Source organism: Podarcis melisellensis, assembly GCF_964234715.1.
Source record: "Podarcis melisellensis genome assembly, chromosome: 1".
NCBI lineage: Eukaryota > Metazoa > Chordata > Lepidosauria > Squamata > Lacertidae > Podarcis > Podarcis melisellensis.
Window position 1 is genome coordinate 62,835,517 of NC_138528.1, and position 15,615 is coordinate 62,851,131.

At 42.3% G+C, this 15,615-nt stretch overlaps 1 protein-coding gene across 1 annotated transcript; it reads right to left on the minus strand.

Annotated features, from left to right (window-relative positions):
* Positions 1–8,449: 8,449 nt before the first annotated feature.
* KCNA4 (potassium voltage-gated channel subfamily A member 4) lies at positions 8,450–15,267 on the minus strand. The gene is made up of 2 exons (XM_081917861.1): positions 14,231–15,267; positions 8,450–13,151 (listed from the first exon to the last, which is right to left on the minus strand). Exon 2 carries the CDS (start codon positions 12,361–12,363, stop codon positions 10,378–10,380), a length of 1,986 nt encoding a protein of 661 aa, XP_081773987.1. The 5' UTR covers positions 12,364–13,151; positions 14,231–15,267; the 3' UTR covers positions 8,450–10,377.
* Between the last annotated feature and the right edge of the window lie 348 nt (positions 15,268–15,615).

The following is a 15,615-nucleotide window of genomic DNA, read 5'->3' on the forward strand; positions in this document are numbered from 1 at the left end:
TCCTCTAGTCATCACTCACAACTTTCCAGCCATAACGCGATTGCATATTTCTTCCTGCAGCTGTTTGCTGGCTATTAGAGCACACTCTGCACTAAACATTACTAAGAGCATACTGTTAGGCACTGATATATCATCATAATATAATGGCAACAAGCAGTTATGACTGCCACATGGCAATGTATTTATTGAAATTGTATCCCACCACTATGGGCAAACAGACACGCACCACAGTCACAGCAAAATATAAATGAATATACAAAAACAATCTAAACACTGTATATTTAAAAAATCCAATTAAAAAGCAAACTAATTCTAATCAGTATAGAATAGCATCCATTTTAATAAGTCAAATGCCAGGATCCAAGCGCCAAAAACAGCATGGTCAGGAAAATCAACATGCACAGATTTATCTTCATCCCAAACTTCATTTTGCCACTTTAAATACAAAATATTGTATAGATTCATTAATGATAAAATATTAGCTATTGGACATGTTTTTTAAAAATCCAAAATGCTAAATGGAAGGCTTTTCCAGCTCATTTCGCATTGTAACTTACAAATACAGGGCATTTCCATTCACTTTAATAGGGCTGTTCTCTTGCCTTGTGATATAGATAAGAAGTCATTAAAATCAAATCCCATTCAACATTCAGCAGCACCCTAATCTGCAATAAATTAGTGCAAGATAAAATAAGTAAATTAAAATCTATGGGTGATCTCCACTGCTAGTCATACTCTCAGCATGACTAACATTGGCTATAGCCCAAAGGAACTATCCCACTAAGTATAAACTATTTAACTTCCCATTCATTTCACTTGGAGCTCTTAACCCTAATGTACCTTTGCAACTTTCAAGCATAAGTACAATGAGAAAGGGGGACAAAAGAAAAATCATACTTACCTAGTTTTCTTCAACCAGAACGCTTTACCAGATTCTAAACAGAAACTCAACAGGTTTCTTTTCCAGTAAGTTTTATGTAGCAGTTTCTAGCCAAGAATCTGCAGATAAAGCCCCCGGGGTGTGTTCTAATTTCAGAAGAAAAGAGTTACAAATAATCGTTAATGCAAGCATCAAAATAAACAGTGTTTTAATTACCTTAAAAAAATAAAAAAGCAATGAACGTCTGATCAGAAAGCACAGTAAGTGTAGCAAGGAAAATGTAAGACTTTGTATTTGCTCCTGATACCACAAAGACCGAACTACAAACATTTTAATTACCATTCCCTGTAGTAGTAATAATAATGTAGTATCATTATCAGCTGATTTGTGTACATGAAGAAGTAGTCATTTTATGCATATAGTCACAAGTAATGGCTGTGCAAGAGTGGAAAGTATTAAAGCTGCTCTCTAATCCAATAATCCTTAGAAACTATGTGTTTCCTGTGATGGAGGATAAGGCTATCAATGGCCACTAACCATGATGGCTATGTTCCACCTTCACTGTTGGAGGGAGTAGGCCTCTGAATGCTAGTTGCTGGGAATTGCAGGTGAGGAAAGTGCAGTTGTGCTCTGGTCATGCTCCCCATAGGTATCTGGTTGGCCCCGGTGAGAACAGGATTCTGGACTTTGTTTACATTCCCAATGTGAGTTCAAGTGCGACATTAACGACCCGTTACTTCAATAGATCAAGAATAGCAAGAATGAGGTAAAAAATGGTATGGCTAGCAGGTTTGCTGGGTAAAATGTAACAGGCATTCTTCTCCACAGAAGAATATAGATCGGAGGCACCCTTTCCCCATTCTTTCTTTAAAACTTCAAATAAAAGCAAAGCACAAGTAATGCTTTCTGCAGCTAGTAGGCTTTATGTGTTGAATCATTCAAAGGCAACAGATCTAAATGCAAGCTCTCATAAACACAACATTCATTTCAGTATAAAAAATGGGATGGGGTGGGTTGTTGAGGGAAGGAAACTTAGATATTTATTTCCATAAACCAACAAATGTTGAATTCCAGCATAATTGTTACAAAGAAGGGGAGGACTTTCTCCATAAGGAACTGGAGAACCTGTCCTTTCAGCCCATTTGTAAAACACTGGTAACCAAACATACAGGAAACTATTGTCTTCCAAAGATACTATTTACTGAATGCACTTCTGTTGAAATCAAAAGATTGGTGCTCAAATTGCCGTATGTGGAGGCAGATGTGGGACATTCTGGTTGTACATTTTGTATGGCCCCCTTTGCTTTTGTGTGATAAGGCTACTGGGATGGGCAATTTAGTGGGGAAATTGCTTGTGGGTTTCATTAAGGCTCCCTGTATCTTTCCCCCATAAATCGAGCCCTGTAGGACCAGGTGGCCAATATGGTGCCAGGGGTGGTGGGATTTCTAATCTAACAATAGCTGGAGGGCACCATGTTGGCTATCCTGGCTACAGAACATGAGACAATCCAGCCAAAATTCAGTACTCTTCAACCCCTGGGATATCAGTGTCGAAGTTAAGCATGTGCTGAATTGTCATCCATTCAGGAGGTCTTTAAGAAGTGCTTAACTTTGACTAGAATGTTAACAAAAAAATAAATAAATGTCATTTTATATTGGCAGAGGATCGCGCTTTTGTAGTGGAGCAACTCTCAGTTTACACCACCCGTTTATTAAACCATGACACTTTCTGTCCCCCATAGCAGGAATGCATGCCATCACCCATGTTAAATAACATTGAGAAAGAATGTTTTAATAACAGTTTTAATGAAGACGACCTAAATCGGTATTTCTGAACAGTTTGGGCCAAGTGAAGCAAGGGAGGCTTCATCCCCTGTTACCCTGACAACCAAAATAATTCCACATAAAGTCATTTATTTGTATGCAGGAAATAGTCATAGGAAAAACACCTTGCTACTCAGCAGCTAAATGTATACTATTTTTGAGAGATATAGAAAGCAATCTGGTGGTTGGCCAGATCATAGCCCCACCCGTACTGGTTTTTGGTCACACATCATGCGTGAAGCATGTCATCATAGTTGTTGTACAGTCTTGGGCCAGCTGAGCATCAGAACGCCTTCCCATACCAATGAGTGACTTAGGAGTGGTTTACACCAGGGATGGAGAATCTATGGGCCCCCAGATGTTTAGGTTCCAATTCCTATCAGCTTCATCCAGACAGCCAAGGCTGAAGGTTGATGGGAACATCCCACCTACATCTAAAGAGCCATAGGCTCCCCTTCCCTGATTTGTATATCACTGATTTGTATATCACTGAACAGCCCTTTTCAGACATTCAGACAGGACTCAGTGAATGTGGGTTTGAAGGAGTGGCATTAGAATAGCAGGCTCTTCTCACTCTCTATGCATGTTCATTCTAATGTTTGCTGGGAGCGACTCACATTCAGCTGCATACTCAGCTGATCCCCCCCTCCCAAGTGTTAACTGAGTCCTGATCAAACATCTAAATGTGTGTGTGTATGGCAATCCCTATCAAGGCCAATACTTAAAACGCAATCTCTTATAATAATGATGTTAAAACAGCTGAACACACCTATAATTGAAACAAAAAACCTTTTAGTAAAATTATACATAGGGGTCCAGTAATAAGATCATTAAAAAAACTGGTGGAATAGAGGTGCTTATGGGTTTCTTAAAGGCCACAAGAGAGGGGCCCCAAGGAGAGTTTTCAGGAAATAGAATTCCACGGGTGTAGAGCCACCAGTGCAAAGGCCCTGTCCTGTTACCTAGCAAATTGAGCAGCCTAAGTGGTGGACCAAAGAACAGGGCCTCTGAGAACAATCTTAGGTCCCAAGCAGATTCATATGGGTGATTGCAACATTTGTCTCTTTGAAACAGCTATCACAGATCAAACACTGTAGGCACAGCTTTCATATCACTTCACATCACCTCAAATCACAATACTTTTCAAAGAAAGCAACCCACACTTTCAGCTGCAAGTCAGTGAGAGCTGATGTACATAGTCAGAAACTGTCCTGCCATCCTTGGGACGATGCCTCTTCAGAATGCAGATAGAGCTCACATATTTGGTAAAGTTTAGTTTATGTGCCCATTCTCTGCACTCAGGGGATTTTTAAAATAATTGAGTATTCAGACACGAAGTCTCTCCCCTGTGTTCTGAAGTAGTGCTGTCCCAGGTGGGTTTTACCTGATTTTTTTCTGGATGTGTAGCCAGCTCTCAGTTATAGTAAGTTAACTAGTGTTGAGCTATTAAGTGGTACCACATGCAGGCATGAATCAGCTCCTATGCTGTTTGCATCGGTGAGGGATGCTTAGTTCAGGAAACACCTGTATGGTTCTTGATTATTTGTCACACCAAAGCGTTTTGTTTTGTTCTCCCCTTGAATTTTCAGTTGCAACACGCCAATGACAGACTGTGTTTAGCTGAACTTGTCCTACAGGTACCCACAGCATGGTGCTTTGCACTTGCTCTTCTTATGCCCCATAATCCATTCAGTTTTCTTTTTCAGGGAAGGGGTATGGATGAATAGTTAAGCTTCACATCCCTTCTAGCCACACAACAATTATATGAATCCAATTATCACACGTTCATTGACAAGTCCAACTTTTTAAATAAGTTTTCAGTTGTCTGCTTCCTTATCCTGAAAGGTTAACAGATTTCCTACTGCAAGTTGTATCTCAATGTTACTCATACTCAAGAGCAGACCCACTGAAATTAATGGACATTACTAACTCACCTCCTTTACCTTCAATAAATCTACTCTGTGTGGAAATTAATTGGATACAACTCTGTGTCCTTGGACATTATGAAGGTTATGGGGATTTTTGATTATTTCCTCCTTTGCAGTTTTACATCCAAACTTTCAATTAGATCTCACACCCTACTTTTCACGATATAATTTCTTTTGACATTGATTTTCCACTTCTCTCTACATTCAACCTACAACATACACTGACTGCAGAGGCCAATAAACTCTCTCAATTTCCTGCAAATGCTAAATCTAACTTTACTGATCACTTCCCAGAGTGTCTCCCTGTGTATGTTATCTTCCATGTACCCAGTATGCACTACTGGTGCCCAGATTGACACTTTCTTGATTGATTGTTCCATGATTTAGCACTAAAACTGCAAGCATGAGAAGCAATACCATTTTTTTTAAACAAAAGTTACAAGATTGTATAGAATTTTCCACAACAATTCTGCAGCAGACTGTACTTCATTTGTACTACATCATCCATGACAGCCTTGCAAATCCCTCAGTTGGGCATTGTTGACAGGAATCAGTAAACCCTGAAACCCAAGAAAGTCTGCACATTAAAGAGCTATCATGCAGCATTTATCTATAAAAGCAATATAAAACATGGCATGGGTAGTGTTAAAATTCTGTTTCCGAAAGCTACAAGAAAAATCAATCCATACACGCCCTTTATCCTCCCTGTCTATACAACAATGCTCAAAATTATGACTGCCACTTTAGTGGAATAATTGTCTGATTCAGAACTAGGGTGATGAAACGGAATTGGGTATAAAATTTATCAACTAGAGAGTTGGATCCAGTCACCATCTCCCAGGCTAACCTGCCTCCAAGAGACTTTGTGAGGAGAAAATTAAATGCTATCATAAGTGGGGGGGGGAAACACATCACACTACCTTCTCAGCAGGTAGGCCACTGTCCCTTACTAGGAAGGAGAGGGAGATGACAGGGAGGTCAGAAAGGTGCAAGTGGGACGGCAGGAGTGGCGAATTGGCTATGCCAGCGCATTTGCACTACACTGACCTGCCTGTTGCCTCACACCTCCTTGACTCAGCAAGCCACTGCTAAATGTTATTATGTACACCACTCTGCATGAGCTCTTTCAAGGAAAGGTGGGGTCAAAATAGTATAAGCAAATGAGCCATCAAAAAGAAAAGCAATCTTGTTTTCTGCTTGCATCAAGACATGGATGAGATGTCACAAAATCAGGACCGCAAGGACTAAAGCAACTTCAAAAAGGAGTCCCACCTGAGTGCCCAGGAATTGTTTGCTGCTCTTTCTAACACTTGTTTTGCATGGTGAAAACGTTGCATTGAGAGAAAGAGCTTAGTTTCACCAGCACATGCTGCAAAGCCAAACTACAGGTTATACCAGCTAACTGGATGCTTGCTGAAACAGTTTATATTTCATGATACAGGAACAATCTGTTGAGCAGCCTGCCGTGGAGATGCTTTGCATTGCAAAGGGAGTTTGCACACCGTCCCCAGTAGTTGCCAGTGACACAGAAATTCTCAACACAATGCAGAGGGCAGTCTATGAGGTGAGCGAACATTCAGTTGGCAACATGCAACACTCAGATGTTTCAGGCAGCATCCATGTGGCTGAAACAGGAAGTAAACCTATGGGTCGTAGCTAATGCTATCTTTCTGCTTAAGCGACAGATTTCTGCTTGCATCATGGAACTTCCTCCTTACCTGCAGCCTGACTCCCACCCTAACAATCTCCTCTGAAGGGTTGTGGAACCCTGGAGCAGATTTTGCTGCATGAGCAGAACTCTCATGTTTTAATTTTGGGAGCACTGGCCACTCCGCTTGCTCCCACAATTTCTTCTCAGAATTCTCCTTGGTGAATGTTGAAGTAATGCATGTACAGTGCAATTCTAAGGCGGGGATGAAACAAATGGATATATCCTATACCCTCCTAAGCTGGAAGGTAAGAGGAATGCTATTCATTTCCTGCTTAATTTAAAAAAAAAAACTTTTCCAGATTTTTCAAAGGGGAAACGAAAGGAGAGATGTTGTCAAGCTCAGAAGCATGTCTAGATTTCTTCCTTGTTTGGGGGCTTGTCAGGGGACTGGGGTGGCTTTGGGTCCATTGAGCCCAATATGCTTCCTAATACTCCGCTGCTGCAACATTCCCCTTTTTATCATCTCAAAGTCAGAACTGCAAGATCAGCTGGACCAGAGTGGCTGAGGAGCTGATGGCAGCAAAAAGAAGGGGTGGTTTTTTCCCCCTGCAAACTTATGCAGACACATAATTTAGTTACCTATATTTGTTTTGAAAGTTTAATCTTTATTTTTAATTATGGTAGTTTTATGTATATATAGTGAATTTTATCTGTGTTTGATTAACAATTTAATTTGTACAGCAATTGGACAGCTCCTCTAAATAAATAAATAAGTTCCAATGTCAGATCTCTGTCTCTGACATCAGAGGAATAGATCCAATCTACCATCACTGAAGGACTACAGGTTTAAACCCTACCTGGATATTCTTTTAATATTTGCCAAACATTGATTATTTGATATTCATATTCAACATCTACTGCTATTTGATCTTGGCATTTGATATCTGACAGTACTGAACAGTGGACATGCAATAGTTTGTATCTGGCAGAATTTGATAGCTGGCATATACATGGCATTTCGCAGTTTGTAGTAAGTGATAGCTGACATGCAGTGGCATTTGGTATTCGACAGTATCTGTTAGATGACATAAAGTGGTGATTAGTATCAGATATGATTTGATAGATAACATGCAATGATGTTTAGTAACTGATGAGTGGCAACTTATGGCATTCCACATTTGATATGGGCAAAAATATACCTGGACCAGAGATGCTATATCGAGAGTACTCAAACGTTAAATTTTGCAGTAACATTTCATATTCAGAATATGAGAATATGAGTTCAAATTTTATGAATATTTATTTTAGTTCTTCATGCCACCATGTCTTAGCATCAGACACAATGCACTAGTACTAAAAATTGTTCCAGATTTGCATAATGCAGAATGGGATATGGGAAAATGTAGTAAATCTTTATTTCAGTTCTTTTTAGGATTAATGAACAAATCTGCAAAGATTCAAAGCAGAGGATCTGTCCCAAGCTGAATGAAATTCATTATCATCATCATCATCATCTTGAATAAACCTTACTTGATTAACTGCAGAGTTTTAAGTGATCACTTATAATTTACATATAACTAAAACAGTGGTTCCACAGAGAGGAGCATATGCTTTTAGACCATGACATTAGGCACCATATTAAAAGATGCAATTCGCTCCTATGTGAGGAAAAAAAACAAATAATTTCACTTCTAAGGTGGCACCTGTACCCATGGTAAATGCTTGAATCAAAAAAACCAATTAATTAACTAACTAAGTAATTACAGGTTGAAACCTCAATTATAGAAAAAAGATCAGCCAGGACTAGAATCTTCAGTCACTATGACAAAGTGTGACTGAAAATGTACAGTACCAGTTTGGGTAATCTATATTTTTTCTCGATCCCAAGGAAATATCTTCTTTCATTACTAGTATTTTCAAGCATTTCTTCTGACTAAAGCACACATTTATTTTCTGCCCCACAATTGCATTGGTATACATGCATGCTTTGTAAATGGATTTTGCTTTTTAGAATTCCGAGTCCTAGCCTCAACATTCTTTTTTATAAATAGCATGAAGTCAACTGTATTAATTGTGGAAATGCCACAAGGCTTCTCCCAGCTCATATAGTCCATCATCAGTAACTCTGGATTCATCATCCCTCTTGTTCTTTGCCTCTACAAGTACCGTATTTTTCGTTCTATAAGACGCACCAGACCATAAGACGCACCTAGTTTTTGGAGGAGGAAAACAAGAAAAAAAATATTCTGAATCTCAGAAGCCAGAACAACAAGAGGGATCGCTGTGCAATGAAAGCAGCAATCCCTCTTGCTGTTCTGGCTTCTGGGATAGCTGCGCAGCCTGCATTCGCTCCATAAGACGCACACACGTTTCCCCTTACTTTTTAGGAGGGAAAAAGTGAGTCTTATAGAGCAAAAAATACGGTATGTGTTAGGTTTATGAAGACCTTCTCAGCTCCTGAATGCAGAGTGAGTCTTGTGGTGGCACCACAGCAACACCACAGCTCCCACGATCTATATGAGGCATTTGGGTATGAAAAGGTTGTTCCATTGGCCCAAACAGAAACCACATGGGGTGAATATATACTTAGCTGTTTTACTGCCTAGGCTTAACCATGTTTATTACAAATCTCACACTTTTTTTATCTTTAAAGCTGTTTCAAAACACGCGGAGAAGGGTGCATGCCGCATGTAAAGGTGGGTGGAGAAATTCAGACCCACTAATAGCCCATTTGCAAGTTAAAGATTGCTGATCCCAATTTGCCAGTTCAACGGTATATTACTATGTCTGGTCCACAGAAATATTTAACCAATATCAAAGTGCATTCTGTTACTCATAGACTTTGATTGTGAAATTACGTGGTAAACAAAAAACAAAAAACATACAATACATTGCAACCTCATTTACCTGATCCTGTGAAATCTTTTCTGCCCTGGATTTGCTTATCTATGGCTATTGCTATATTTGATTCCCATTCCCTGCTTCTCCAGTTCAAACACATGTACATACATGCATGTACACACACGCACACACACACACACACAACCCCTATTCAGAATACATTTTCTATCCTTTAAGCAACTTTTATGAGTGAGCTTGTTGTTATTACTTGGTATGATGGTTTGAAGAAGATTGATTTAGGGGGGGAAATGATTATAAAATTTTACTTCACAATCCTTTTTTGTTCAGATAACAGATATTCATAATTAAAAGACTATGGAATTCATGTAAAGTCAGCTGCTTAGCCAATCAGCATCGCGCAAAAAATAATACAAGAAAATAAATATGCAGGATTCACCCTTCCAATGATTGTCATTGAACATTAGTAAACATTCACAGTATGAAGTCTCTGTCAGAATATCTCCAGCATATAAAGTAGTGCAAAAAAAGCAATCCAGTCACTTTTCCACTGCATCCAGACCATGTTAAATCATTTTCTAACTTCAATTCTTCCATGTATTACTCAACAAATGCCACACGGTCTCCAAAAAAGCATTATAAAAATAAACATTTTCTGGGGGTTTGGTAGTATCTTCAACAATTACATATCCAGGTTGGTTGGTTTGTTGTTGTTTTTTAAAAAAACAATGATTCTTTAAATATATTAGGATCAAATTTGAAGTTTCGATAGAATAATTTTTTCCCCACAACCATCTTTAGCATTTTAAAATCAAAGATTATGGAATCCACTGAATCATGGTAGCTGTTCTTAAAGCGTTAACAAATGAATGCATGGCTACTGAACTTCATTGTTTCTTACATAGTAAATACCTTGAAATGCTAACTTTTACCACTGGGCAGTGAGTGAGGTGGATAAACACATCCTCCTTAAAAGTAAAATTGTTTCCCTCATGTGCAAAACACCTGCATTCTAGTAAAAATATAAACTTTGAAACTATTTCAGGTAAAACCCCCTCCACAAGGTATATCATTGACTTGATATGCAATACAAGTTTCCTAATGCTTTGTAATTCATGTTTAACAAGTAAATGGCATATTTCTATATGCTTGTTTAAACTCCTGTTTGCATATTTCATATTTTTTAAAAACCAATGTGCACTTTAATGCATAAATAGATTTGGAAACAGTCAAAGTTAAACATCCGTTTCCACAGATTTTGCATTAACACAGTTCTGTTTTGCTGTCTCACTGCCGTTTCCTGTGACCTGACACTTTTTCTCCTTCACACAAAGAGACTCTTTAACCCCTTCCTCCATCTCCAAATACTCTGATTTCTCCTCCATGGACGAAGATGATGAACTTCGGATTTTCTTGAGTATCGTCGGAAGGTACGGACAGCTGACTGCATTTTGTGTCAGCTGGGTATTTTCCTCATTTTCGGTCTCTCTGTGATAAAAATAGTTAAAGTTGGAGACAATCACTGGCACTGGTAAAGCAATGGTTAACACACCTGCAATGGCACATAGGGACCCGACTATTTTCCCACCAACAGTGACGGGCTTCATGTCCCCATAACCAACTGTAGTCATGGTCACAACAGCCCACCAAAAGGCATCTGGGATGCTGTGAAAATGAGTGAGAGATTCATCAGCTTCTGCAAAATAAACAGCACTGGAAAACAAAATGACGCCAATAAAAAGGAAGAAGATCAGGAGGCCCAGTTCCCTCATGCTGGCCCTGAGAGTATGGCCCAGGATCTGCAAACCCTTGGAGTGTCTAGAGAGCTTGAAGATGCGAAACACCCGGACGAGGCGGATGATCCTCAGGATGGCGAAAGACATAGCCTGCTGGCCGTTGCTGCCCTGCTGCTGCGCCAAGTCTGTACCCAGGGTGATGAAGTAAGGCAAAATGGAAACAATGTCTATGATGTTCATGATGTTCTTGAAGAAGACTGCTTTGCTGGGGCAAGCAAAGAAGCGCACTGTAAACTCAAATGAGAACCAAATGATGCAAACGGTCTCAACAATGAAGAAGGGGTCATTGAAAATCGTGTGTCCCCCACCCGGCATCTGCAACGTCTCATTCACATTCTCCACGTTGTAGGTCAAAATCAGCTCCTTCTCATCTCTGAACTCCGGCAGCGTCTCCAGGCAGAAAATGACGATGGAGATCAAAATGACCAAAACCGAGACGATGGCAATAATTCGGGCAGGGCTGGAGCTCTCAGGGTACTCAAAGAGCAGCCACACCTGCTTCTTGAATTCGTTTTCAGGCAGTACCTTGTCATCTTCTTCCTTGACGAAGCCTTCATCCTCTCTGAACTTCAGCATGGCCTCCTCCCCGAGTTCGTAGAATTTCACCTCCTCGCTGAAAATGTCAAAGGGGACATTGACTGGCCTTTTCAGACGCCCTCCGGACTGATAGTAATATAAAATTGCATCAAAGCTGGGGCGGTTCCTGTCAAAGAAATACTCGTTCCGGAGAGGGTCAAAGTACCTGCCCCGCTTTGCCGGGTCACCCAGCAGTGTTTCGGGGAACTGAGCCAAGGTCTTCAGCTGAGTCTCAAACCGCAGGCCAGAAACATTGATGACAACTCGTTCGCAGCATTCGTACTCGCTGTAGCGGACAGAAGTGTAGCCACCGGGCCCAGCACCGTCATCAGGAAGCTGATCGGAAAACGAATACTCATCTTCACCTTCTTCATCACTGCAGTAGAACTTCCTTTCCTCGTCTTCTTCATCCTCCCCGTCATCTTCCTCCTCTTCTTCCTCTTCGTCCTCCTCACTCAAGTCCTTCAGGATCTTCTCCTCTGAGCCACTCAGGGGCAGCAACTCAGAGCAGGGGAAAGAGGCACCAAACTCCCTGCTGCCAAGACAGTAAGCTTTTTTCCTCCTTTGCTTCCTCCTCCTGCTCTCACGATAACTGCTACGTGATGTGTTCCCACCACAGGAGGAAGAGGAGGCCCCACGATTCTGTTCCTGGTGATAGTGGTGCTGAGGTCCTCCTCCTCCAGAGACCCCCGTTTCTACGGCAGCCGTTGCAGCTGCTACAGCTGCCGCCGCCGCCGCCCTGGACTGTGCCAGTCGCTCTCTTTCTCTGGCTCTTGCTTGGGCTGCATATCCATAGGGCATGTGGCTGTTGCACCCAGAGCTGTCTGCACTTACCATTGCAACCTCCATGTTGGATTTCTTTGTTTAGGACACTCAAGAGGGGAAGAAAATGTCCCGTTTCTCAATAGTCATCACTGGGTGTTTTGCGTGAGAAGAGCATGACCACCGAGGTTTGGAAAACAGTATCTCGGAAGCATCGTCCCTCCTTGTGAGCATAACCTGGGTTTTCCCTCTGCATTACTTCTCAAGGAGAAGTGTTCCACATCTTACTGCCCAGAAGGTGCGATACAAATTATGGAGATGTGTTTGTAAAAGTCCTCTGGTGTCGTCAAGAGATAATCCTGGACCATGTCCTTTTACACTTGAGATCCCACTGCTTACGGTATTCTTCAGTGGGTCACACAAAATCCACAGGTCCGAGTTCATGATTTTCTGTGGACACTTTGAATCAAGCAAGGAGTGCACCTAAGCAAAGTCAGAACTCTTCGAGAACAAACACTGGTCTTGAGTTCCTCAGGACAATCAAGTGCAAAATAGCCAACATCCCCAGAATTGCCTCCACATGATACTTTGGCCTAGCAATGAAATTGCTGGTGAACACAGCTGTTTAGAAAGTTGAAGGAACTTCCAGTCTTCACTTTGTTTACACAGTGCGGAGGTCTGAACACACTCTCGCTTTCGCCAATCTGTCAGCAACGTCTTAAGCTTGAGAAAGCATCGCCCAAGTCAGCAGCAGGAGGGACTGCGGCCAGAGAAGGACAACAACAAGAAGGCTGAAAAGCTGGCTCTGAGTTCCCCATCGGAGAGGAAGGAGTGGATCACCCTTTGGTTACTCTCATGCAGTAGAAATGTCTATCCTGAAACACATACATGCACACAGACCAAAAAAAAAAAGTGGGGGGACAAAAGAAAAGGATGGGTCATATTCTATAGATGCAAGTGATGGTATTTCATATTAAAGGGTTCAGATTTGCCTACTTTCACTCCTCATCATTCTCTACCATTGTACACCCACCCACACTGCATGCACAGTTTTTCTGTGTCTGTGTGCATCTGTCTATATATAGATATAGTTGAGGAATATGAAGGCATATACACACCCACATCTCACACAGTGTTCTTTTATCTCCAGAGAGAGGATTTCAAATGCAAATCTCTATTGCAACAGAGATGTAGCTCTGTATTGCATATATATGTAGAAATATACCTGTGCATAGCATAGGTATGAATGCAGACTAGGTGTTCCTGCACACAACGCAGCAAGGTGCATAGCTATGTATGGTTTGTGTCTCCATACACTATTTCACACAGAGCATTTGACTGCAAATCTATATTGCAATATGCATTTAGACTGACATTATTTATCTCTGGGTAACAAAGGTACGGTATTCACTCTCTCTCATACACATACATCTATTGTCCATACAATAGAGAAATTGTGGGTTGCATAAATCTAGGTAGGAAATATTTCCAGGTACCCACCATGGCTACAAATGCATGGATGCAGACGTATTATGAATAATTGGATCATGAGAGCACCACACATAAATTCCACCCAGCCTCTGTAACAATACCTATATAGCAGAATACATAATTAATCCAAGTCCGCCAGCTTGCATGCTACATCTTTGGAACTCATTAGGTATAAAGAACATCCCATCTCTCGCTAAAAGTCAAATTTCGTTCTTGGAAGTTGATGCTGGCAATTTTCACCCAAAAGGCGAGCGTTGGGAAATATTATAAGAGGGTGACTGTGCTGCATGAGGAATAGTCAAACAGCAGGGGCAATGAAGCTCTAACACGCGTACGCGCGCGCGCACGCACACACTTAGCATTTAAAAACATGCTCCCGAGACAATCTTCTTAAGGATAGCGCATATAACCCCTAAGCATCATGCGGGGAGGGGGCCGTGGGGAGGCATTGCTGTCTACTTACCGCGACGGGCTGAGAAAAGGCAGCACTCAGGATCTGCAAAACGAGAAAGAGAGAGCGAGAGATCTTGGTCGGCGGGGGCGGGGAGGCTTTTCTGGGCAACCTGTTTTCGCAGGTGCCGCGCTCCGAAGGAGGAAGGTGCGCGGCGCGGGAGGGGTGGGGGGCGCATAAAGCGGAGGGGCCACGGCGAATCGCCTTCTCCTCTCTTCTGGGCGAGCCGAGGCAACAACAACAACAAAAAGACTCCTGGAGGCTTTGGGCGATGCAAAATTCCGGGCGCAAAAAAAAAAAACCAACAAAAAAAACCCCGGCTGCCACTCCTTTCAGCTTTGATCTTGACCAAATCGAGGAGGATGTGCAGAAACCCCAGAAGTTGACAAAAAGGAGGGGGCGCTTTGGGGACGAAGAATGGGGCGGGGGTGGGGGGTGAGCGCCGGGGCTTGTCTGCAATGGTCTCGGATTATGGATGTTGCGTGTACAGCTCTCTGTTCTTTTCCAAGCGCAGCCCCACCTCCCCGCTTTTCTCTCTTTTGGCTGAGCAATTGTTGTAAATCACCCGTTCCCAACAATCTCTCCTCGCGCCCAGACAGGCTGTTGCTCTCGCAAGGATTTACAAAGGAGATGCGCTGCTGCTGCTGCTGCTACTGCTACTGCTGCTGCCTGGGGGCGCTTCCCCTCCCTCCTCCCGGCTTGCGCGCTCCAAGCTGCAGCCCCTTCGCCTTTCCCCACCACCACCTCCCAATTTCGGCGTGCAAAGTCAGTCGCTCGGCTGGCGGCGTCCACTTGTTGTTGTTGTTGCTCTTCCTGGGCACCGTTTCCTCCCCTCTCCCTAACCCCGACCGAAAACGATCTATATGCTAATCGATAGAGGGTGGTGTTTTTTTTATCCCCTCCCGGAATTCTCCGACCCCATCCAAGCGCCCGCTGCGCATCAGTTAGTTCAACATTCTTCTGGGAACAAGTCTGCTGCGGCGCGCGCACTGCGCTCTCTTGCCCGGTCCCCCGTTGCAGAAGTCGCCTGCCCAATTCTCAATCGTGTTTACGTATCTATCCACTGACGGACAAACGGCGGGGCTAGGTCTGATTTGTTCCCCAGGTTTTCCAGCTCGCGATCGGCCCCTAGCGGTCGATACTCCCATTAACACCTTCTCCCCCATTTGTTTCCTTCTCCGGCCCTCATTCCCACCCCCACCTCTCATTTCATTTTTGCGTCCCCTTTCGGTGTTAAATCTATGGAAAGAAATATCCCCAAATCCAATGATCTTAACTAATAATCAAACTTCCCACTCAAGGGAGGAACCCAAGGGGGTCAGGTTTTCTTTAAAGTGATGGTGATGATAAGCTCTGCGCCGCTGATGTGGCTGCAGTATCCGGGTTTCAGGGAAAGG

Bases quoted from the DNA above. Each gene is read 5' to 3' on its own strand.
- KCNA4 (XM_081917861.1), bottom strand. From the start codon at position 12,363: ATGGAGGTTGCAATGGTAAGTGCAGACAGCTCTGGGTGCAACAGCCAC.